The sequence below is a fragment of the Aspergillus campestris genome (genome assembly GCF_002847485.1).
Source record: "Aspergillus campestris IBT 28561 chromosome Unknown P168scaffold_1, whole genome shotgun sequence".
In the NCBI taxonomy this organism is placed as follows: Eukaryota; Fungi; Ascomycota; class Eurotiomycetes; order Eurotiales; family Aspergillaceae; genus Aspergillus; species Aspergillus campestris.
In genome coordinates, this window is record NW_020194336.1 from 2,664,301 (window position 1) to 2,685,789 (window position 21,489).

The window sequence follows — 21,489 nt, forward strand, 5'->3', positions numbered from 1 at the left end:
AATGGACTCCTACCAGCAAATCGCCCAGCGCAAACAGGCGCACCTCGCCGCCCAGATCCCCCCCGAATGGCGACTCTCCCCCGCTCACATCCCCGCGGGGATGCTCTCCCCCGCCGAGTCCGTCACCGACGTCCAGTCTTATGGACGCGTCAACGTCATGGACGTTCCGCGAACGTGTGGACTTCTCTCCTCGCACGAGCTGGACATCACGGAGAAGTACGATATCCGGGGTTTGATGGGAGAGATAGCTGGGGGGAAACTCACCTGTGAGGAGGTCGTGGGTGCATTCTGTAAGGTACTTGCTTCTCGGCCCTACAACATCTAAACATCCAGCTAAACATTAATCAGAGAGCATCCATCGCCCACCAGCTCACCCGCTGCCTCACCGAACCACTCTTCGACCGGGCGCTTACCCGCGCGCAACACCTCGACGCGCACCTCCGCCGCACCAGCACGCCCATCGGCCCCCTGCACGGCCTCCCCATCACCCTAAAAGACACCTTCAACATCACCGGCGTCGACTCCAGCCTCGGCCTCGCCGCCCTGGCCTTCCAACCCGCCTCCGCAGACGCCCCCCTCGTGACCCTCCTTGAATCCCTCGGCGCAATCATAATCGCCAAGACCAACGTGCCCCAAACAATGGGCGCCCTCGACACAGCCAACCACCTCTTCGGCCGCACCCTCAACCCCCTCAACCGCCAGCTCACAGTCGGCGGCAGCACAGGCGGCGAAGCCGCCCTCCTCGCCCTCCGCGGCTCCATGGCCGGCTTCGGCTCCGACATCGGCGGCTCCATCCGCATCCCAGCCATGTGCGCCGGCATCTACGGCTTCAAGCCCAGCGTCGGCCGCGTCCCCTTCGCCGGCCAACAGATGGGCCAGCCAGCCGGGAAGGACCGCATCTCGCTGCAGACCGTCGCCGGCCCGCTCGCCCGCTCCGTCGCCGACCTCGACGCCCTGATGCGCGAGATTGTGCCCCGCGCGGAACTCTTCGCCGAAGACTGCATCCCGGGCGTGTGGCCCTCACCCTCACCCTCCCCACAGCCCTCAGGCAAGAAATTCAAGATCGGCATCCTCCGCGGCGACGGGATCGTCGCGCCCCTCCCGCCCATCGCACGCGTCGTCGACGAAGTCGCCACTGCACTCCGCCGCACACCCGGCGTGGAAGTCGTCGAGGTACCCGTGCCGAAGGCACTCACCCGCTGCCAGACAGTCGCAGGCCGGCTGATGGGCATCGACGGCGGCAACACGATGATGGATATACTCGAGCGCACAGGCGAGCCGCTCATCCCGTGGCTGCAGAAGCGCATGAAGCGCGGGAAGCCGCTGACGGTGGCGCAGTTGGCGGAGCTGCAGGCGCAGCGGGGGGTGCTTGAGCGGGACTTGCACCGGAGTTTGTGGGAGGTGGGCCAGGCGGGAGAAGGGCGCATCGATGCGCTGATCCATCCGGTGGCGCCGCATCCGGTGCCGCAGCTGGATCGCTATAATGCTGTGGGGTATACGAGTAGCTGGGTGCTGCTTGATTATCCGGCGGGGAGTGTGCCGGTTCGGCGGTTTGGGGAGGCGGATTTGGAAGGTGAGGTGGAGGGGCCTGTTGGGGGGAGTTGGGATAAGGCGAATCGGGGGTTGTGTATGTTCCCTTCTTTTTTCCTTGGTTCTTTTGCCCCTTTTTGATTGATGGTTGCTAATGGATGATGCTGATGTAGGGAACGAGAAAACGGTCGATCGCCGCGTCTACCTGGACAGTCCGCTGAGCGTGCAGGTTATCACGCCCAGACAGCATGACCACGAGCTGATGCGGGCGATGGAGATTGTGGACCAGGCGGTCCATGTCGAGGGACGGGAGACGAAGCTGTAGTTCTATAACTATATACAAAGATAGACTTAACGAACTTCAGAAACAAACGAAGAAACAAATATCACGAAAGAAGAAAAAGACTAGAGCTTCCCCTTCAAATGACTCCCCCCATCAGTAGTAACAACCGCCCCATTCAAATGACTCGCGGCCCGACTCGCCAAAAACACCACCAGGCCCGCAATATCCTCCGGCTTGCCCAGCCGACGGTTAGGGCTATGATCCTCCATAGTCTTGACGCCGCCGGCCTTCTCAATCAGCCCGCTGGCCATCTTGGAGGGGAAGAACCCCGGCGCGATGGCGTTGCAGAGGATGCCGCGGGGGCCCAGCTCAACGGCCAGATTGCGGGTCAGGTGCATGACGGCTGCTTTGGAGGCGCTGTATCCGAAGGCGGCGTTGGGGCCGAGACTGCCTAGCGCGATGCCGGCTACGGAGCCGGTGACGATTACGCGGGAGGGTTCGGCGACTGTCGCGTGGGGTTCGAGGAGGGGGGTGAACCTATACCGTATTAGCATACATATACCTTATACATAAAACATATATATGTATATAAGGAGGAAAGGGGGGCCCACTTCTGAATCAAATAATAAACACTCTTCACATTCAAATCCATAACCTTGCTAAACGCCTCCGGGGGATGCGAATCGAACTTCTCGCCCCAGGTAGCGCCGGCATTGGCGAAGAGGATATCGACGCGGTCGGTGGTCTTGCGGACCTCAGCGACGAGCCGCTCGAGCTCGTCGATGCGCGAGTTGTCGGCCGGGACGGCGATGGCTTGTGCGCCGGGTCGTTTACCCGGGAGGGCGTTCAGGGCGGCGACGGCTTCGTTGCAGGCGGAGGCTTTGCGGCTGGTGATGTAGACTTTGGAGCAGCCTGCTTGGAGGAGACTTTATATAGATTATTAGTTCTCCGTATATACGTGTATATATTATACTATTTGAGAATTGGGAATGAGGAGGAGACACACCCACTCGCAGCGTGCAAGCCCAGACCGCGGGATCCGCCCGTTACGACGGCGACTTTGCCATCGAGGGAGAAGATGTTGCTGAAGTTGTCGAGGGAGACTTGGTCTTGGACGGACATTTTGTTTTCTTTTCTTTATGATTTATAATTGTTGAAAGTATGAAGTATGAAGTATTGTTTGTTGACGAGTTTATGTAGAAGTAGACGTAGAAGAAGGCTAACGTAACCGACGGAGATGCCGAGGTTCGGCCCCGCATGGATTAGTCATGTACATAATTCATCAATGGATCGGGATAATTATTCATCGATCTTATTCACATCATCCATCTGTTCATAACCTTGTTCCTGATGTACGAAGATCGCGACAAGATACAGTATTAAGCCGATTTATATCTGACTAGAAGATGAAGTAGATTGTCTACACAAAAGCATGGTTAGATGAAACGAGGCTATAATCATTTGCAGAATGCTGGGGGAGAAACGGTCTAGTTCGTGCACTGCCACAGGTACCGGTCATAAAAATAGGATAGGATAAGAAGTCAACCACAGGAATTATAGGATAGGAGAGCGAAAGCAAGGTATAATTAAGAGCTAAGAGACTAAAGCACATCAAATATGCTGACGACAGATGATCATTTCCCCTCCCGGCTCAACGTGATCCTGGCATCCTGGCATCCTGCTGGCATTTCTATCAATCAGCGCCCAATCCTTCCAATCACGCCCCCAAACTAGCCCTATCCCAGACAACGCCTGCACCTCGGGCACCGAGCCTTGCTGTCCTTCATCTCGTTTCTGCTCCTCCGGGAGCTGACCGGGTAAACCAGCATGCTTGGCGTCATTCTGATCGTCTATAAAAGCGCTCAATTTCCCTCACCCCAGTTCTCACGGTCCTCTCCACGGTCCACACGTTCGACGATCAACTGGCCCAGTGACGTGATATCATATCATAAACCGCAACCATGAAGTTCCCTTCCCTCGTCCTCTTCTCCCTCCTCCCTGCCGCTCTTGCAGCACCGACGCCACCGTCAGACGCAGACCTCCTCGCCCTGAGCAAGAAGCAGAGCGCCATGGCCGGCAAATTCACCCTCCCCGAGCTACCCTTCAAGCTGGATGTACGTCTCTACCCCTCCTTTCATACAAGCAAAGTACACAAAAAACTAACCAAACAGGCCCTCGAACCCGCCATCTCCAAAGAGATCATGGACATCCACTACAACAAGCACCACAAGACCTACGTCGACAAGCTCAACGCGGCGCTCACCGCGCAAGCGAAGGCCTTCGAAAAGCCCAAGCCCGACTTCCCCGAGCTCATCAAGCAGCAAAAGCTAGTCCAGTTCAACGCCGGCGGCCACATCAACCACTCGCTGTTCTGGAAGAACCTGGCCCCCTTCGACAGCCCCGAGACACACATCCACAAGGCCGCGCCCACCCTGGCCCCCGCTATCAAGGAGCAGTGGGGAAGCATCAAGGCCTTCACTGAAGCCTTTGAGGAGAATCTTCTCGCTGTGCAGGGCAGCGGGTGGGGGTGGCTTGTTAGTGATGCGCCCAGCGGGAAGCTGAGCATTGTTAGTGCCAAGGATCAGGATCCTATCACTGATGCGGTGCCGCTTGTGGGGGTGGATATGTGGGAGCATGCTTATTATCTTCAGTATAAGAATGATAAGAAGGCTTATGCGAAGGCTATCTGGAAGGTGATTAACTGGAAGGAGGCTGAGGCGCGGTATGCGGGTGGGAAGAAGGACGCTCCGAAGGTTTAGATTTGACTCTATTCTTTTGGGTTGAATTGGAAATACTATACTATATACATGTCTGTATACCTATTAGGTTTGTTATGCTGTCCCTCACAGAAAGAATAAATACAACTCATACTTAATATACATCTATATAAACTTGAAGACCGAACCAGCGGCCTAACCAAACTACCCTACCCAATAGCACAGAAACACAACCAACACCAAGCACAAAAATAAACCTTGAAAAAAAGAAGAAAGATCAATCATACCCCACAACCCCCATATCCACCCACCCATCCACCCCATCCACAGTAACAGTCACCCTGCGCCCAACAATGCCCCTCTCCGACACCCCCAGATCCAACCGCTCCGGCAGCTCGAACTCGCGCTCGTCCCATCCGTGTGGTAGCTGAAACGCATGTAGAGGGTGGTGCTGAGCGGAGGTTGTCAAGTCGCCGTGTTTTCTATAGCTTATTAGCTTCATCCTATCTATACATGTGTACCCACACGTGGGAAGATCAACCAAGAAAGAAAGAACATACTCAATCCGCAAGTTAACACCCCTCCCACGCAGCCGCTGACACTGGCCTGCGTCGCTGAAGCGAACAAAGGCGCGCGTGCCTGCGTCTGTCGCCGTCCGGTCGTGGAAGCAGATGGCGTATTGGCTGGTCTTTTTGTTGTTGGTGCTGTGCATGATGGCGATGCGATTGCCGCTGCTGGGGCGGGGAGGGCCGCACATTTTGATTTATTATTGAGATTTATTGTTCTCTTTGTACAGAGTAGAAGAATATGGAGGATGTAGTAATAGAGACAGTGGTGGGCGATGTATGTGCGGTTAGGATGGGATATATCAGGGAGGTGATATAAGTAGATGATAATAGAGTTAAAGTTAGAGAGATTTAGGGTTAGAGTTCTAGTAAGAGTAGAGTAAGAGGAGAGAAGAGAGTAAAATAAGTATCCAAGAGAAGACAAGCAAATAGAGAACAATGACCGTATACTCCGTAGTATATGCTCAAATCCGCGCAAATCATGGTGGATCCACGACCCACAGAGGCAGTTCTTAGTCATTCTTCTCATACTGACGAATATCTATATTTTATCCTTATTTATTTAATTTGATATTCATTTTCAAACTCCATCCCCATCCATATCTACCGATTAAGCTATAATACATGTAGCCAGCGTGCTATAATAACCAGCTACCAACGCCTATATCCAACCCGAACATAAAGCTCATTCATCACGGGTAGGAATCATCACGGATAGGATCCATCTCCACCAGTCGCACAAAACTATTCTGGTCCGACTGGTGCGGCTTGTTGTTGTAGTCCACCGAGTACGATACCGTCATGGAGATGTTGCCCGGCTGGCGACTGGCGCCGAACATCTTCGACGGCGCCGTCGGCTGCTGTGTCGAGTTGGCTCCCGAGCCGTTTACCAGGCAGGGGAAGAGATGCACGACCATGGCACGCGTCGTTGGTAGACAGGCGCATAGGACGGCGATTTGGACTTCGATCACGGACCAGTGCACGATGGGTTGGAGTTCCACTGTATCCTTTGTTAGTGTCGTGTCGTTTTGAATACATTTCGGATGGAGAGGGCTTACCGAGTGGGTTGCTTCCCCAGCGGTTGAACCAGAACACGATTACTCGGAGGATGGCGACGACGGTCAATCTGTCCTGCCGTTAGTAATATGCAAGGAAAAGAAAGGAAGAGAGGACATACACTAGACCCATCGCGAACATCACACTCACGCCCGCCTTCTTCCGCGCGGACAGATTCAGCTTTGAAATCTCGTACACGGGCATCAGCACCATGGCCGTGTCGACCGCGATGTTGACGAACGCGTTGACGAACGTCACCGTCATGAAGTCGATACACTGGCCCGTTTCCTCACCCGTCCAGGCCGTCCACGACAGATGCACGGGTATGCATCGCAGCGAGTCTGTCAACATCCAGGTTGCGGCGATGGCGGCGTTCAATCCGATGATGATGTAGGTGGTCCAGCGGAAGGCGGTCGACTGGAAAATGCGCAGAAGGAAGAGACACACGGAAATTTTGGCGAGGGAGATTTGCGCTTTGTAGATGATCACGAAGGCGTAGAAGAGCTGCGGCTGTTAGTGGCGTGTTGTAGCGTGTGGGTGGGCTGTCCGGACGCACCTTGTACACGACGGTGATGTTATCCATCGGAGTGATGTCCCACATGTTTTGACCGAATCCATAGTGGATCACTGGGAGGGTTAATCTCTATCCAGAGTGTATATTTAAATAAAGTGAACTTACTGGCCACGTTCAGCGCAAAGATGGCAATCCCCAAAACCTGTTCACGTCAGAAGAGCACTCCATCAGATGCAAACAACTACCCACCTCAGCGACGATAATCGTATAGTCGTCGGGTCCCCAGCCACCACCCAGTCCCATGATCTTGGCCGCCATACGGACCACGAACAGAATCCCGGCCAGGATCAACGGGACCAGCGTCGCGCCTTCGACCTCAGGGTGGCCCTTGTGCGGCGGGACGCCGCATTGTTGAGAACTGACGTGCTTCGCCGCTGTCTGAATCAGTACTCATGCACGCATATAGACAGAGAAGTAAGAACCTACTCAGTGCCTCTCGCCCTGAACAGCTCGCCGTGACACAAACTGTCACAGCATCTTGGAATTTCTTATCGTCACACAGACACTGCAGGTCCTTCGTGCTGCATGACGTCGTGTTGTCCGCGAGAGTGTCTTTCTGACAGGTAGCCTACGACTGTCAGAGGTGAGACACCAGATATTAATATAGATGAACTCAGGAACGTACCGCACACTGGGGAAGCTGCTCCGCAGCCGCAACGAACGCCACCAGCCCAAGAAGGGCCAGCATCAATATACGTCGCAGAATCATGGCCGGATTGATGATGCCTCTGACGGAAAGAAAGAGCGGAAGCGGAATGCAATCATCAGTCTGAGACAATCTGATTCCGAGAAATCCGGGCCAGTCCTCCAAATATGGGGGAGCTGGAAGCTGTGTAGTGCAGGCACCAGGGGGTGGAATCGATGGTGGGAAGGGGGGGTGGTGAAGAGCGGATACCAATTGAATTTTCTTTTTTTAATTCCTCTGTACCCCGGTCCACCGGAGCAGCACAAGAATAATATCGAAATTCAAGATGTCAAATAAACCTCGGTGAAAAGGTGGTTCGAAAGAGAGATCGCCACCTAGGGTTCGAACAGCGGACAATAATTCGCCAGGTCTGACCTTGCTGGACCAATACTACCAATGCGTCTTCGGCTTCCATCCGCCCCGAAGTGGTAGTCAGATATCCACTGTTTCATCTCTTCGCAGCTACCATCACGGAGACGCATAGCCGGCAGGCCAGATCCCCTAGTCAGGGGGGAAAAAAAGTCAAGTTGCCACTGGGCCAATTTTCCAAAAGGGCCTTTCACGTTCAGAGCTCCATCACCAGCTGTGCAATTGGCTCTACAAAGCCTGGCAGCGTGGGTCTTTCATCTTGTATCCGAGAAAAAATTTCCAGGCACGTTCAGGTCCCAATATCATCTTTTGTGGTCGCTGCGTAAGCTGTCCCGAGTCCTGTCAAGCTGATATCGACAATAGGGCTGCTTCCATACGTGTTCGAACAAGTTGTTGAAATAGAGTTCTTCCAAAGTTGCCCCCCCAATGTCTCACCTATATTATCTCAACGGTCAGCTAATGTGGTGTGGCGGGACGAATCCTATTTTGCACGACGGATCCTGGGATCTTGATTTTCTGGACGTGGGAGCAGATCCACCGTGGATCCACGCTTAGTGAGTGACGGTTCGAAAAGAAGATCCACATCCCAGGGGTCCCCGATTGATTTTAGTCGTTCTCGGTGAGTTATTGGCAGTATCACTGTGGAGGTCGCCGCTAAATAGAGCCTTTCGCACGCGAGCCTTGATTTGTTATGGCCCTACTTATTTGGGCATAGATTGAAGCCATATAAATAGTACGTCGTGGATAGTCGATTTCCGGGCTTCCAGGCTCAGGCCGCCAGCCTACTTCTGTCGATATATGCACAGGCGGTGATCAATTTGTCCTCGGTAATCGACACTAGTCAAGGAGCTGATTCCTGCCGACCAGGCGCTCCTTCAGTTTACGTCCTAGGAAGTTAGGAACTGGGTCTCTCGGGAGGCTTCCGATGCGATGCCAACATTGGTCCGTCCGGGGATACCTTGAATCGCAGCTTGGCCAGGTTGCAATCCACCGAGATCGCCGGATGGGAAATGACTATAGACGCTTGATTGCTAGCAGCGGTTGATTCGGAACCCCCGAGGAGATGTAGGCCTGGGTCCCGTGTCTCGGTCTATCTCCTGTGTCGGATGGATTAGTAGCCTAGTGGAGCCCAGCGAAGAGGCTCATCTGCTGCCGATGATCATTACTGCTCTTATTCACACCGTCGGAATTGCTCCTGCCATCCTGGGAAAAGCTGGAAATCAGGCTCACTTAAGTGCAAGGAAAAGAATTAAGCTACTCGAAGGATGCACGCCTAGAATCCTGCGAGTACCATACCAGACGGAGTCAGACAGGCATTATACCCCAACAATTTGCACAAAACTACACAAAAGGAAGAAGAAGAGGAAGAAGAAGAAGTAAAAAAAGAAAACCCAACTAACCCCCTTTACCTTCAAGACCCATGGCAACCGCCCCACCGGGATTTAACATCCCAGCCCGATCAATCAGCGCGCGAGCCCGTACATACGGATCCAACCGCCAGTAATTCTCCCGGAATTTCTGGATGGTTGTATCCCGACGCATTTTGACCGCTTCCACCGTCGCTTGGTTTCTCTTCCCGCCCGCGAAGGTCGTGGCGGAGATCCACGCGGCTGTGGCCGCAAACATGTGAATGCCGCTCATCAGGCGCTCAAACATGAGACTGTCGCGTGTTTCCGTGTCCTGCATGATCGCGTTCTCGTCGTCGTCAGGCTCCTTGTACTTGTACTCCCAGTCTTCGTCACCAGCAAGCTCGCGAGGAACCTGTTCGCGTGGCACGAATCGGTTGATGTCTTCGATCGACCGAGTGAAGTGGACTTTGGAGGCGACGACGGGGTCCATCCACCCGTGGATGAGCCTCCAGACCCCTATTTCATTTTTTAATTAGTGAGGGTTAATTGTGGGGGGAATACGAGTCAGGATTTACCGGAGAAAATCCATGGGGCGTTGTGGATTAGCAACACTCCCAGAGACTCGGGGTAATTTGCTTCAAAGCACTTGAGGATGAATTTTACCGGTTGGTATTCCTGTTCCGTTAATGTCGACTGCATGATTTTATGGCGGAGTCGTAAAACATACCATGTTCGACAGAGAGAAACCAGACATGTCGAAGACAATAGTCTAAGGAACCGAACGTTAGCCTGTAATTCTCTCCTCTTTCAAGAGAGAAAACACGCACTCCAGATTCGACGGGAGGTGCAATAACCATCCTCGTCGACTCAATGACATGAACTATATATCGCTCCAGCGTCTCCTGGCTCTGCGCTCCGGGTTTGTGGATCTTGACTCTGACATAGATCACCGGCCGTCCCTGGCGATCAACGCCATGCAGAAAGCTCTTCCCCGTACGCAGCTGCTCCAAGAAATCCGCGCCCTCCTTCCTCTCCGCTGCCGAGAGTTTCTGATCGCGCGATTTCTGCAGTGCGTGCAGCTCCCCCTTGGGCATGATATCATCGTCGACCTCCATCTCCTTCCGCCATAGAATTGCCGAAACCGCCATGGTGAAGGCCTTGCGTACGTCCCATTTGCGTGCACGTAGGAACCGCAGCAGTAGGCTGTCTGGATGCTCTTGCTTGACCATCTTGATGACTGCGAAGCACATCTCCTCGGGCGTCATCCTCGCCACCACTTTTTCCATGGTCTTGATCTCCGATTCTTGCATACCCATCTGGCGCAACTGGGCAAACAATGCGGAGAAATGCTCCGGAGTGATCTTTTTCGTGGTCATCTCCGTGCGCAGTGTCTTCTTGGCCTCATCTTTATTGATCAGGGATTCGACCTTATCGAGCGTTTCTTGTTCTCTGTGTTCTCCCCCGATCCCGCTGTCTTTCTTTTCCACATTGTCGCCGTCACCGCCAGAGCCTTCTATCCTGTCCGTCGCCGAGGCATCTGTGTGCTCATTGGTCTCGGCGTCCTTGAGCGCAGAAATGACCGCTTCAACTGTCGGCTCCGTGATCTTGTCGAGTACTTCAAAGAGCTTGCTGGGCGGGCCTTCCGGTAGCTTGACGTCGTACACGCTGGTGAGGATCGATGCGGCGGATGTGAAGAAGAAGACCCACAAATCGCGCAACTTAGCCTCCTGAGCGGGAGTGAGATTGTGCACGTAGCCACTGAAGGTGTCCGGCACGACGGTCATGTTGCCGTGGAATTTTGCGGAAGTTGGCAATGTGATGTCTTCCAGCAGTCGAAGCTTCGTTCTGACAGAATTATCGTAAGGTTGTTACCGGCTCCATCTCTATATTTACTTAAGGATCCCGCGCCTGCAGCCACATGTAAATGACCACAGAAGACCTCGGCCGCTCCCCGCTAGGGAATCCTGAGGGGACCTGCCGTGGTTCGGCGTTTCAGTGTTTTCGCTGAATTGGATGTAACTTGGTTGGAGCCAAGCGTTGAGACCTGCAAGGCGAAGGCGAACAGACCATCGGGCGGGGAAGGTATTGCGGGGATCCTGCCAATGCGGAGACGATCGACGTCGAGTCTCAGATCAACCAACCGCATCTATGAGCTATTGAGTTTGCCTTCCTTACCTTGACTTCTTGCTAACGGTGTATCTATCATGGTTATCGCAAGTGTGACTCTCCCTCCACTGACAGCGGCAGGAACCGCCGTGACTTATCTCGTGTGAGCCGGACATGTATGCTCGGAGGGGTGGGGGATCGTCTATTGAAAAGGACTAAGATCGCCATAAGCCAGTGACGCATGAATACTTTCCCCTCTTTTCTATGCCCTGCCCACATTTGGTAGATTTCCGGGAGGGATTCTGTAATTGTGATGTGGGAGTTGAGTTACGAGATCTCAATTTGTCTCGTCGTGTGTATACAGACACGTAATCACGTGATCGCCACTGAGCGCGATCGGAGTCCAGCAAAGAACGCCAACGATGAATTCATGGCCCCAATCATCATTCAAGACTCGTGCAGTATCTGGAGCGCGAGAAATAAGGAAAGAAGTCACAGGATTCCACAGATCTGGGCCTTGTGAATGTGGCGAGACATTTTACCATCAAACAATCACTTTGAACGGCCAGACTGATGACGTTCGACAAGATGTTTGTAAGAAGCTTGATGTGATGAAGGCTTCAAACAGGGAAAAGGCTCACCCTTAAGCTGCCGAGGGAGCAAGCATCGCTTGACTCGATGTTACAGAGGGCTCGAGTAGTGCCGGCTAGAAGAGGTCATCTAGTCAGACCGACGCTTCTCTACCCCTAAGTAAAAAAGGCATCCTCCGCAGAGCAGCCAAAAACCCAGTTGTGCAAGGTGTCCAATTTTGATTGATCAGTCATATATACCGTTCAGCCATGTCTGAGCCCAAAGTTTGGATACGTTCAACACCTGCTTCTGGACCGATTGAAATAATCTCGTCGGAGGAGTTGTCTGGAAGTGTGAGCATGCCCGCAGGTCGGGTCATATAGGATAGCTCAGTGACTTAGCATCCAGGTATCAATATCAAATGTTAGGATATTGGTCACATCAAACCCGATCACAATCCCGATCGATATATTGGTGCAGTGGCTAAGATCGTACGACTTCTATGATACGTCAATTGAAAATGCATATAGCTGTTAATGCCGCACGGCTGAGGCCTCAAACATGGAGTACTATTGAAGCCATCGACAAGACACTATAAACATGCCACTCTAGCAATATCCCCTCACAAATACTTACTGATTCAAGGACAAATCAAACACGATCTTTCCCCGGGCATGCCCCCCATCCAGTCTGGCAAACGCCTCCCTGGCATGCTCCAGCGGCCACACGCTGTCCACCCTCGGACGACACTTCCCCTCCTCAATCAGCTCCGTAATCTGCTGCAGCTGCTCCCCATCAGGGTTCATAATAAAGAACACCTCCCTCACATTCTCCACCAAGCACTCCTGCGGTCGCGCCAGCCCCGGCTGCTGAACGATACTGAGCACGACGCCCCCGTCCCTCACAGCCCACCAGGCATCCCGCAGCGCCGACCCGCCCACATTATCGACCACGACATCGACCCTATTCGCATCGTCTTCCGCCCAGCGCCGGAAATCCGTCGTCCGATAGTTCAGCACCTCGGCACCCATCTCCCGCACCAGCGCCTCGCTTTGCGCATTCCCACACGTCCCGATGACCTCCGCCCCCAGCAGCCGCGCCAGCTGCACCACCCACAAGCCAACGCCCCCAGCCGCAGCCGTCACCAGCATGCGCTTCCCACTCCACTGAGCCCTCGCCGCCTCGAGCCCCGCCTCAAGCTCAACCACCACCCCCGCCTGCACGAACAGAATCTGCCACGCCGTCAGCGCCGACACCGGCACGGCGGCGGCCTCCGCCCAGCTCAGGGATGCCGGCTTGCGCGCGAGCTCGTTTATCAGGGCAATAGTGTAGTCGCGCGCATTACCGGGCCGCATGTAGTTCGTGCGGGCGTAGACGGCGTCGCCCGGCTGGAAGGGCGAGTCTGGCGGCGCGGTCACGACCGTGCCGGCGACGTCGGGGCAAGGAATCAGGGCGCGGAGGGCGGGGAGGTCCACGTAGGTGGACCAGTTGAGTTCGTTGGCGCAGGGGGAGCAGGCGTGGACGCGGATGAGGTGCTCGATTGTGGTGGAGTCCGCTGTGGGGATGGGGTTGTCTGTTGTTAGGATTAGGGCGGAGGAGGGGGAGGTTGGGGTGGGTTGGATAAGGGCGCGCATTTTATTCATCTTCTTTTTTCTTGATTTAACTCTTCTTATTTTGACACTGTTTGTTTTGTCAATTGGTTGTGGGGATTGCAGATGTTTATACCTAAGTAATGTAGCAGTAGGAAGTCAATCGAGTTGAACCCCTAGATTGAGCGGTACACACGTCATCCGTACCACCACCAGCCATGGTACTCCTATCGTCTATACTCACCCTCGTTCTTTGTCCACGAAGTCTTAGCAAATCAAATACGAAGAGGCTTCCAATCAAGGGAATTCCTCACATCCCCCGTGGAAGCCCCGGATGGCCTAGACTGTACGACTATATCGTCATGGATATATCATATATCTATACGGCGTTTCTCTGGATCATATTTCTATACAGTCCACAGACGAAATCAATATAATCCATATCCACAAAAAAACAAAGACCAAAACAAAGAGATAGATCACAATGTCATCTCCCAAAGTGATCAAAATCGGCGAATCCTACCATGTAGAGGGGTAAGTCATTACCAATTCCTATCCCTCGACACCCCATACTATAAAATCCTATACTATACCACAACATCAATACTAACCAAACAAGCCGCCCCCGCGAAACCTTCCAAGTCCTCAACATCTACCACCCGCCCAACATCCCCGGCAAAGCAGTCGTAGTGGGCATGGTCAGCATGGACAGCAAGGCGGCGACGCCGGCGCACACGCACGGCGGGGCGGCGGTGGTCGCGGTGGTGGCGGACGGGACGGTGCTGAACCAGATGAACGACGAGGAGCCGATTATCAGCCGGGTGGGCGAGACGTGGTATGAGGGGCCTGGATGTCACCATGTGCGGTCGGAGAATGTGGGCGAGGGGGACGAGAAGGCGAGGTTCTTTACTGTGTTGATTGTGGAGGAGGAGGTTGTTGCTGGGGATGTGGGTGGGATTTTTGTGTTGGATGCTGAGAGGGGTGATGGTGCTTAGTGTATTACCTTGGGTAGAGTATACTATAACGTCTAGGAAGTGTGGTAGGTTGGTGGTGGTGGATACTTGATAACTAGTAGGTGCTAGAATGATAAGTTTGGTTATTCCATAAGTGGCCTGTAAGCGATGAAGCGAGTAAACGAGCAAGTACATGTCTGCATGGTTGAAACTGCTGAGTTATATGATTAAGCTATCTGTAACTGCCATCAGTTACTCTTATTAATTAGATAGATCTAGTAAATTATATCTGAGAGGTTGAACTCTAACCAAGCATACTCCGAGCCTCGCCCTATCCAGCAATCCCCTTTTTCCTCCGCTATTTCAAGAAGGACTAGGAGGTAACCCCTCCGTGTGAACAATTCTCAATTTAGCCTGGCACTTGTCCTTGCCGAACTTGCGGCTCCCGCCAACCAGCCCCTTGCCATGATCCGAGCACTTGTCGGAGATGGTGTACGCAGCCATGGCGGCATCACCGCGCGTGATGCCACAGGAACCCTCGTCCCAGTCCGAGTCGTACTCCAGAGCAACGGCGCACGAGTGGACATACTATGCAAGCGTTAGACTTCCAATGTGCAAAAGCAAGTGTTGATGAAAAAAAAAAAAAAAAAAAAAAAAAAAAAAAAAAAAAGTGATAAGAAAGGAAGAACGTACCCCAAGCCAAAAGTTTTTCCCCTTCTTCCCCGTTTGAGCCTCCATGTCAGGATACTTCAGCAGCGAGAGGAACGCGTGCCTGCAGTCCTCGATCTTTGCGGACCCGTCGCTCGTCTCGCATTTCACCGCTGTGTCCTCGTTTGCGGCCGTCAGGTCTCCATTGCCCCACGCCTTGGCCCAGGCCTCCTGCGTTCCGCGGTCCATGGGCACGCCCGGCTTCTGGTAGACAGCGTCCTGTTCCTTGGCGGGGAGTGGCATGCGGTTCTCGCAATTGGTGCGCACGAAGATGGTCTCGCCGTCGACGCTCCCGTCCGGGTTGAGGCGCAGCTCGTCCCCGCACACGTTGCCGGTGGTTTTGTAATCGTTGATGCACCAATGAACGGGCCAAGGGGAAAACATGACGCGTTGGCTCTGGGTGGAGAGCGATCCGCTTTATTCATTCAGTTAGTTGCTTATCATGTACACAGGGACAACTTATATGAAGGAGATGTGGAGGGGGGAAGAAACATACCAAACGCTCTTGACCACCGGCACGAAGGTAAAATATCCACACTGGCCGCTCTCCAGCTTGATCGAGTAGGAATGCGCAACGGCATCCCCCGAGCTCCCCGAAAAGCCGCCGGAGACGCCCACTTTCAGCGCGTTCTGGATTTGTGGGGTGATGCTGAGGGACCAGCCGACAGTGCGGGTGTGCGTTGACGTGATGGTGCAGGTCTCGGGGCCATGGCAGAAGGTGTTGACGAAGGGCTGCTCCTGGCCGTAGAAGAAGTTGGTGCGCACTTGGCAGAAGGCCGCGCAGCGGTTCGCCTCGAACGAGGTGTGGCGGCAGACGCCGTCATCGCTCAACGAGTACTTGGGCTTGCATTTGTCGCTGCCGTATTCGTGGTAGAGGACAGGCATGGCATCGACTCCGTCGCAAAAGTCGCGTCGGGTGAGGCTGTGGTCCACCGGGGAGGCGGATGCCACGAGGGAGAATAATACGATGGGTATCACAGACCACATGATGGTGGATTTATAATGATGAATCGTGAAAGAGGGAGACCGTTGTGATGCGGTTGATGTGTTTTAGATGCGGTCAAGAATTACGAGGGCACCAGCTCTTCTTATGTATCTTTCTTCGAGGAGATACATCTATCGCGAGCGACGGTAGTCCTTCATCAGGAAGCATATCGTATTGTCCAAAAGTCCACTAGCCGCTGCGATTATTGACTAGGGTTTGATTCCTGAACGAGGCTGAGGCCGAGGGCCCCTCGGCGTCGGTTCTAGTCTCTACCTAGAGGACCAACCCAATGTGAGCCTTGACTTTTCTGCAGATGCACAGCGCAGCGTCATACTCGATTGAATCGAATCTTCCGGGGCATCCGACCTCTGCATACGCTCGGGGATGACCCCATACGCTCGATGGCTCGGTAGGTTTGTCATGACAGAGCAGTCGACGCCCGCCATTGGTTCCTATTTTTGAAGAAAAACCTTGATCGAGGCTGAGTCGAAAGCTCCTGGGCATTGTCGATCGCACCCGAACCGGTCTGAGCCCAATTCACGGGCGGTAAGAAGAGGTTCTTCACGACTGGAAAGGGGGTTTGCGACAAGTCATCTTTGCAGACTGTAAGGCGTCCCATGCGACTTTCCGAGTGATTGGATGATTGGATGGAGAAGGAGCAGCTATTCGTATAGGTATTAGCTTGGCATGAGCCAAATCAACGTTCCGGTCTGGTTGGGGTAATGACATGGCTGATCACCAGGATAGGGTAGTATCGTGGCGGAGCAGTGGAGGAAGTTGTTGTGGAAATCCGTCAGCCTTAATGCAGGCGTGCTGCACGTGCCTGGTTGGATAGAGTTTGGCTTCATTTCCAATCTTGGACTTTTCTTCAATCCAGCAAGAAGAATTAGTACCCTATATCATTTCTTCCTTCTTTCGCTTGTGAGTAGGATGGGTTGAGTGTAGCTTTACTAACCATGGCAGACCACCATCCACCCCCAGTATGTTCATTTCATTCCATTCCCTTCCTTTCCTAGCAAGGATTCCTCCTTCCTAGTAACCCTCTATTTTTAGCCCTCTAGGCCTTAGACTAACCCACTCAGGACCACCATCACCATGACCATCACCATCACCATCACCATCATGAAATACACCCCCCAGACCATGACGTCGCGACAGACCCCGCCCAGCCCATCAACATGGCGCCCAACCCAGCGCTACAACACCAGTATCATACCTTCTCCAATGATCTCCATGCGTCGCCCAACCATGATCCTTGGGAACAACACTCCGCAGATAGTGTCTTTCCCGCGGTGCTCGGTTTGATTGTCTTTCTTGTGTTCATGATGCTGGCGGTTTCTTCGATTCGCTCCTAGCGAGGGATCGTCAGATTCGCAAGGGACGTTGCGGCTTATTTATTTTATTTTTATCTTTTATTTCTTCTTTGTATTTATTGATTAATCCTGGAGAATTGGGCGGTTTGCAGTTTCTTGGCTGGGGGCCTGGAAAAGCTGGGCGTTTTTCTCTGCAAGGTCAGAATGAATATCATCAGGGTGTTGACCTTTACCCATCTATTGGCATGTCTTTTATCGTAATCATTCGACCACAAAAACACCAATTGGCGAGTGGTAGGGTCTTGACATCAAACACCATCCATCTCGTTATATAGGTAGGCAGGGTTGAAGTACTCCGTACTCTAGCAGTATATGTCCCCATAGGAATGTCGGGTGGACATGAACCATACCATCTATCTCATAGAAAGACACAAATAAATAAATGGTATCTATTGAATTCAGTGACGAACAATATCTACTACATAATCCAACAAAAAAAGAAAACAGACATGACTGCGCCATCCGCCAGAGTATAATCACGATGCTTTTTGCCCTCCTCAAAACACATCTATACAGTCGATGAGGTTATTATTTCTTGCCCTTCTTGCCTTTGGACGCGTCGGCGGCGGGCTTTTTGCTCTTCTTCTCGGGAGTAGCGTCTTTCTTATCGTCCTTCTTGATCTTCTTCTCGGCCTGTTCGGGGACGGTGTCTTTCTTGGTCTCCTTCTTGGGCTTCTTCTTGTCCTCCTTCTTGTCCGCCTTCTTCTCGTCCTTCTTGTCCGCCTTCTTCTCCGCCTGCTTCGGGGCCGCATCCTTCTTGTCTTCCTGTGCCGGCGTCTCCGCAGGCTTGGTCTCGTCCTTGGCCTTCTTGGGCTTGTTCAGGACAGCCTTGGGGTTGAGGCCCTTGCGACGGAGGCGGTTGCGCTCCGCACGCAGAATCCGCTCCTTATCGTCGTCCGCGTTGTCCTCGAACGGTCCGAAGGCGCCGCCCTCGGAATCCGGAACCATACCATCTTCATCCGTGATCGGCGTCTTGTCGATGACGTCCTCGTCGTCGGTGCTAGCGGCAGAGGAGGCACTGGAGGCCTTCTTGGGCTTGGAGTCGGCCGAGGCCGCGGCGCCATCGGCGGGGGCGGTGGTCGTGGGGCTGGGACCGGTCTTCTTGAACTTCGAGACGAAGAAACCGTCCACGTTCTCGCGGTGCGGGAAGTACCGGCGGGTGAGAGTCATCTTCTGGTCGAAGTGCTTGCCCTGGTACTTGGTGAAACCGGGGCTGCCAAAGTCACCGAGGCCGGTGTCGACGAGCTTCACGTTGGGGCGCTTCTTGAGCACGTACTGCACCACCGCCTCGTTCTCCTCCACCGTGACACTGCACGTAGAGTAGACGACGTAGCCGCCCGTCTTGGACGCGTGATTGACCGAGTCGATGGCGGCGAGCAGCAGTTGGCGCTGCATGTGCGGGATGGCGAGGAAGTCGCGTTCGGTCTTGGAGGTCTTCACGCTGGGATCCTTGGCGATGACACCGGTACCGGTGCAGGGAGCGTCCAGGAGCACCCGGTCGAAACCGCCGATGGTATGAGGGAAGCCCTCGCGGGCGTCGAGGTTCGTGACGATCGTGTTCTTGCAGCCCAGACGGTGGATGTTACCGATCAGACCCTTGGCACGGGGCTTGCTGGCATCGTTGGCGATCACACAGCCGGTGTTGCGCATCAGCGCCGAGATATACGTCGTCTTACCACCGGGGGCGGCGGCCATATCGAGCACACGCTCGTCGGGCTGAGGGGCGAGGGCCATGACGGGGAGGAAGGACGATGCCGCTTGGAGGATGTAGTGACCCGCCAGGTATTCGGGCGTCGCACCCAGGGGCACCGCCGATTCGAACACCTGCAGACCGACCTTGGACCACTTTCCGACCGGCTCGAGCACCACACCGCGGTTGATGAGCGCTTGCGCCAGAGACCGACGGTTCGTGCGCAGGGTGTTGGTACGGAGGACGACGGGTCGCGCCGTCTCGTTCGCTTCGAAGAACGCGAATGCCTCCATCGGCGAGAACAGGTTGAAGAGCTTCTCGGCGAGGTACGGCGTGTATCCGTAGTAGGTGCAGATGTCGTTGATGAGGAACTGAACGTACTCGGCGCGCGACTTGCCCGGTTGGCCCAGGGTCTTCAAGTCGCCGAGAATGCGGATCGTGTCGGTGATTCGGGTGCGGAGGAGTTGCAAGTCGGGCGCCATACCGGGGTGTCCAGTCTCAGTGCCAAACACATCCGGACGGTCGCCGGCGATGTTCGTCTGCATGGCCGCCTCCTGCATTTCTCGCTCTGCTTCCTCCTCCTCTGCCTCCCTCTCCAGGTCGAGTTTCCGCGACAGACCCTCGATGTTGGCCGCCGTCAACTTCTCCTCCGCATCGGAATCGTCGTCGGAGAACATGGCTTCGCGGGGGTGGTCTTCTTCGTCCGAGTCGACCAACGAGTCTTCTTCTTGGCTGCTACCCATCGATCCATCGCTCACACCATCAAGGTCGTCAAACTCGTCGTCCATGTCTGCTTCCTCGATGCCGGACATATCCTCATCCTCATCGTCGGACTCCAAGATCTGTCGCTTCTTTTCGACAGGCTTGCTCTTTCCCTTGCTCTTCTCCTCCACCACCTTCTTAGCAGTCGTTCCGTTCACAGCGGCTCCGTTGGTCTTCTTGGGAGCCTTCACAGGCTTGAGGTCTTCGGCCTTCCGTCGCTTCTCGGTCTTGTTTCCTTGAACATCCCCACCAGCCTTGCGCTTCTTGATCATCGAAATCGTTTCCGCATCCAGCGGGGCCGGAGGGCCCTGCTTCTTCATACGACGTCCTACACCCATTGTGACGATTAAAGGTGGGGGAATATAAAAAAAAAAGGAATTGGGTGAAATTGTTATGCGACAGATCGGGTGGATTTTTTTTTTCTCCCATCTTTTCTTTTCTTTCCGCCGGCGGTGGAGGGTGGCAGTTGAAGGCGGTGTATGTAGACTTTTGCCTGTAAATTCAGGCTGTTGTTCTTCCGCCAACTGTTGCCGCTTTACCAGAGCTGAGTAAAGCAGCACCCCATCAGACCGAAACAGGCAAGTTCCCGCAAGCTGCCAACTGCCCACCTTAATGCCTTGAGCTCCGATATCAAACCAGTCCACTCACCTATCTACTTCCCTCTCTTGCCTATCCTACCACCTAATATCTCCCTGATTCAATTTCAACACACGCCAAAATGACAGAAGTCAGCTTCATCAAATCCTTCCTCAACTCCCTCGACTCCAGACCCGTCAAACTCCCCGCCGACTATGTCATCGACCCGGAGCGAGTGCCCCTCCGCGCACCGGTATGTCCCTCCTCTCATCTCCCCCCAAAGCAAGCAGCATCAGCAAAAGAAGAATTCCCATGATGAACACCAAAGAAACAACCCACTAACATTACCCTCCAAAAAAACAGTACGTCCTCCCCAAACTCCCCTCCCCGCACCCAGCAATGCCCAAAAGAACCGCCAACCAGCGCGCCGCCCCCGGCTCATCCAAATCGATCACGGTACACGTGAAATCCGCACGCAACCCCGTTCTGGAATTCAGCGTCCCCAACGCCCCGCTGTCGACCACCACCGTCGAGGACCTCAAGGACGCCGTGCAGGCGCGCGTCGTCGCCGACGCCGCGGGGAACAAGGTCCCGCTCGAGAAGATCAAGATTCTGTATAAGCGGAAGCCGGTGTCCGGGAAGACGATCGCGGAGGTGGTCGCTGATGAGCCTGGGATGTTGAGTGGTGGGAAGGCGGTGGAGTTTGGCGTTATGGTTATGGGGGGTGCGTTGGTTGTTGAGAAGCAGCAGGAGCAGCAGCAGGAGGAGGAGCGGGAGCAGCCCTCGACGGCGGAGGCGGCAGCGGCTAGCGGGGATGGAGTGCTTGGGACGGAGGCGTTTTGGGATGATTTGCAGGGGTTTTTGGAGCAGAGGGTTGGGGATAAGGGGGAGGCGGAGAGGTTGAGAGGTTTGTTCAAGGGGGCTTGGGGGTCGAGTCGGTAATTACTGATTGATTGATGGATGATTGTACCTACCACCTATGATACCTGGCTGGATTGTGCTTATGGGTATGTTCAACAAGAGCCACTAATTTCTCATAAATCTGGCA

The 21,489-nt window shown here is 54.1% G+C and overlaps 13 protein-coding genes across 13 annotated transcripts; 5 read left to right on the forward strand and 8 right to left on the reverse strand.

The window, feature by feature from the left end:
- Position 1: 1 nt before the first annotated feature.
- P168DRAFT_332169 (putative general amidase) lies at positions 2 to 1,895 on the forward strand (the record flags this gene model as incomplete). Its single annotated transcript, XM_024841651.1, has 3 exons — positions 2 to 295; positions 349 to 1,627; positions 1,704 to 1,895. The coding sequence occupies 3 exons, from the start codon at positions 2 to 4 to the stop codon at positions 1,853 to 1,855; spliced, it is 1,725 nt and encodes a 574-aa protein (XP_024697217.1). The 3' UTR covers positions 1,856 to 1,895.
- Positions 1,844 to 2,984, reverse strand: P168DRAFT_301290 (oxidoreductase, short-chain dehydrogenase/reductase family). Its single transcript, XM_024838506.1, has 3 exons — positions 2,820 to 2,984; positions 2,425 to 2,739; positions 1,844 to 2,350 (listed from the first exon to the last, which is right to left on the reverse strand). Exons 1-3 carry the CDS (start codon positions 2,933 to 2,935, stop codon positions 1,936 to 1,938), a joined length of 846 nt encoding a protein of 281 aa, XP_024697218.1. The 5' UTR covers positions 2,936 to 2,984; the 3' UTR covers positions 1,844 to 1,935.
- Positions 2,985 to 3,882: 898 nt separating this feature from the next.
- P168DRAFT_294582 (superoxide dismutase) lies at positions 3,883 to 4,572 on the forward strand (the record flags this gene model as incomplete). The annotated part of the gene is made up of 2 exons (XM_024837966.1): positions 3,883 to 3,927; positions 3,985 to 4,572. The coding sequence occupies 2 exons, from the start codon at positions 3,883 to 3,885 to the stop codon at positions 4,570 to 4,572; spliced, it is 633 nt and encodes a 210-aa protein (XP_024697219.1).
- Positions 4,573 to 4,807: 235 nt separating this feature from the next.
- P168DRAFT_278192 (uncharacterized protein) lies at positions 4,808 to 5,287 on the reverse strand (the record flags this gene model as incomplete). Its single annotated transcript, XM_024835667.1, has 2 exons — positions 4,808 to 5,012; positions 5,091 to 5,287. The coding sequence occupies 2 exons, from the start codon at positions 5,285 to 5,287 to the stop codon at positions 4,808 to 4,810; spliced, it is 402 nt and encodes a 133-aa protein (XP_024697220.1).
- Positions 5,288 to 5,688: 401 nt separating this feature from the next.
- On the reverse strand, positions 5,689 to 7,528 carry P168DRAFT_308550 (CFEM domain-containing protein). Its single transcript, XM_024839208.1, has 8 exons — positions 7,352 to 7,528; positions 7,153 to 7,294; positions 6,916 to 7,100; positions 6,832 to 6,868; positions 6,709 to 6,779; positions 6,274 to 6,656; positions 6,155 to 6,222; positions 5,689 to 6,096 (listed from the first exon to the last, which is right to left on the reverse strand). Exons 1-8 carry the CDS (start codon positions 7,433 to 7,435, stop codon positions 5,789 to 5,791), a joined length of 1,278 nt encoding a protein of 425 aa, XP_024697221.1. The 5' UTR covers positions 7,436 to 7,528; the 3' UTR covers positions 5,689 to 5,788.
- Positions 7,529 to 9,175: 1,647 nt separating this feature from the next.
- Positions 9,176 to 10,913, reverse strand: P168DRAFT_228309 (CRAL-TRIO domain-containing protein; the record flags this gene model as incomplete). Its single annotated transcript, XM_024833124.1, has 4 exons — positions 9,176 to 9,645; positions 9,705 to 9,804; positions 9,857 to 9,898; positions 9,957 to 10,913. 4 exons carry the CDS (start codon positions 10,911 to 10,913, stop codon positions 9,176 to 9,178), a joined length of 1,569 nt encoding a protein of 522 aa, XP_024697222.1.
- An 85-nt stretch (positions 10,914 to 10,998) lies between these two features.
- P168DRAFT_20111 (uncharacterized protein) lies at positions 10,999 to 11,534 on the reverse strand. Its single transcript, XM_024833039.1, has 2 exons — positions 11,305 to 11,534; positions 10,999 to 11,225 (listed from the first exon to the last, which is right to left on the reverse strand). The coding sequence occupies exons 1-2, from the start codon at positions 11,409 to 11,411 to the stop codon at positions 11,084 to 11,086; spliced, it is 249 nt and encodes an 82-aa protein (XP_024697223.1). The 5' UTR covers positions 11,412 to 11,534; the 3' UTR covers positions 10,999 to 11,083.
- Positions 11,535 to 12,437: 903 nt separating this feature from the next.
- P168DRAFT_314699 (NADP-dependent oxidoreductase) lies at positions 12,438 to 13,439 on the reverse strand (the record flags this gene model as incomplete). The annotated part of the gene is made up of 1 exon (XM_024839818.1): positions 12,438 to 13,439. One exon carries the CDS (start codon positions 13,437 to 13,439, stop codon positions 12,438 to 12,440), a length of 1,002 nt encoding a protein of 333 aa, XP_024697224.1.
- Positions 13,440 to 13,878: 439 nt separating this feature from the next.
- Positions 13,879 to 14,389, forward strand: P168DRAFT_278196 (uncharacterized protein; the record flags this gene model as incomplete). The annotated part of the gene is made up of 2 exons (XM_024835668.1): positions 13,879 to 13,928; positions 14,014 to 14,389. 2 exons carry the CDS (start codon positions 13,879 to 13,881, stop codon positions 14,387 to 14,389), a joined length of 426 nt encoding a protein of 141 aa, XP_024697225.1.
- Positions 14,390 to 14,710: 321 nt separating this feature from the next.
- On the reverse strand, positions 14,711 to 16,042 carry P168DRAFT_278197 (uncharacterized protein; the record flags this gene model as incomplete). The annotated part of the gene is made up of 3 exons (XM_024835669.1): positions 14,711 to 14,935; positions 15,041 to 15,470; positions 15,552 to 16,042. 3 exons carry the CDS (start codon positions 16,040 to 16,042, stop codon positions 14,711 to 14,713), a joined length of 1,146 nt encoding a protein of 381 aa, XP_024697226.1.
- A 916-nt stretch (positions 16,043 to 16,958) lies between these two features.
- On the forward strand, positions 16,959 to 17,581 carry P168DRAFT_323726 (uncharacterized protein). Its single transcript, XM_024840724.1, has 2 exons — positions 16,959 to 17,020; positions 17,123 to 17,581. Exons 1-2 carry the CDS (start codon positions 16,997 to 16,999, stop codon positions 17,393 to 17,395), a joined length of 297 nt encoding a protein of 98 aa, XP_024697227.1. The 5' UTR covers positions 16,959 to 16,996; the 3' UTR covers positions 17,396 to 17,581.
- Positions 17,582 to 17,807: 226 nt separating this feature from the next.
- P168DRAFT_286732 (rRNA (cytosine-C5-)-methyltransferase NOP2) lies at positions 17,808 to 20,239 on the reverse strand. Its single transcript, XM_024836410.1, has one exon. The coding sequence runs from the start codon at positions 20,201 to 20,203 to the stop codon at positions 17,942 to 17,944; it is 2,262 nt and encodes a 753-aa protein (XP_024697228.1). The 5' UTR covers positions 20,204 to 20,239; the 3' UTR covers positions 17,808 to 17,941.
- Positions 20,240 to 20,508: 269 nt separating this feature from the next.
- On the forward strand, positions 20,509 to 21,485 carry P168DRAFT_323728 (uncharacterized protein). The gene is made up of 2 exons (XM_024840725.1): positions 20,509 to 20,694; positions 20,805 to 21,485. Exons 1-2 carry the CDS (start codon positions 20,584 to 20,586, stop codon positions 21,381 to 21,383), a joined length of 690 nt encoding a protein of 229 aa, XP_024697229.1. The 5' UTR covers positions 20,509 to 20,583; the 3' UTR covers positions 21,384 to 21,485.
- Positions 21,486 to 21,489: the final 4 nt, after the last annotated feature.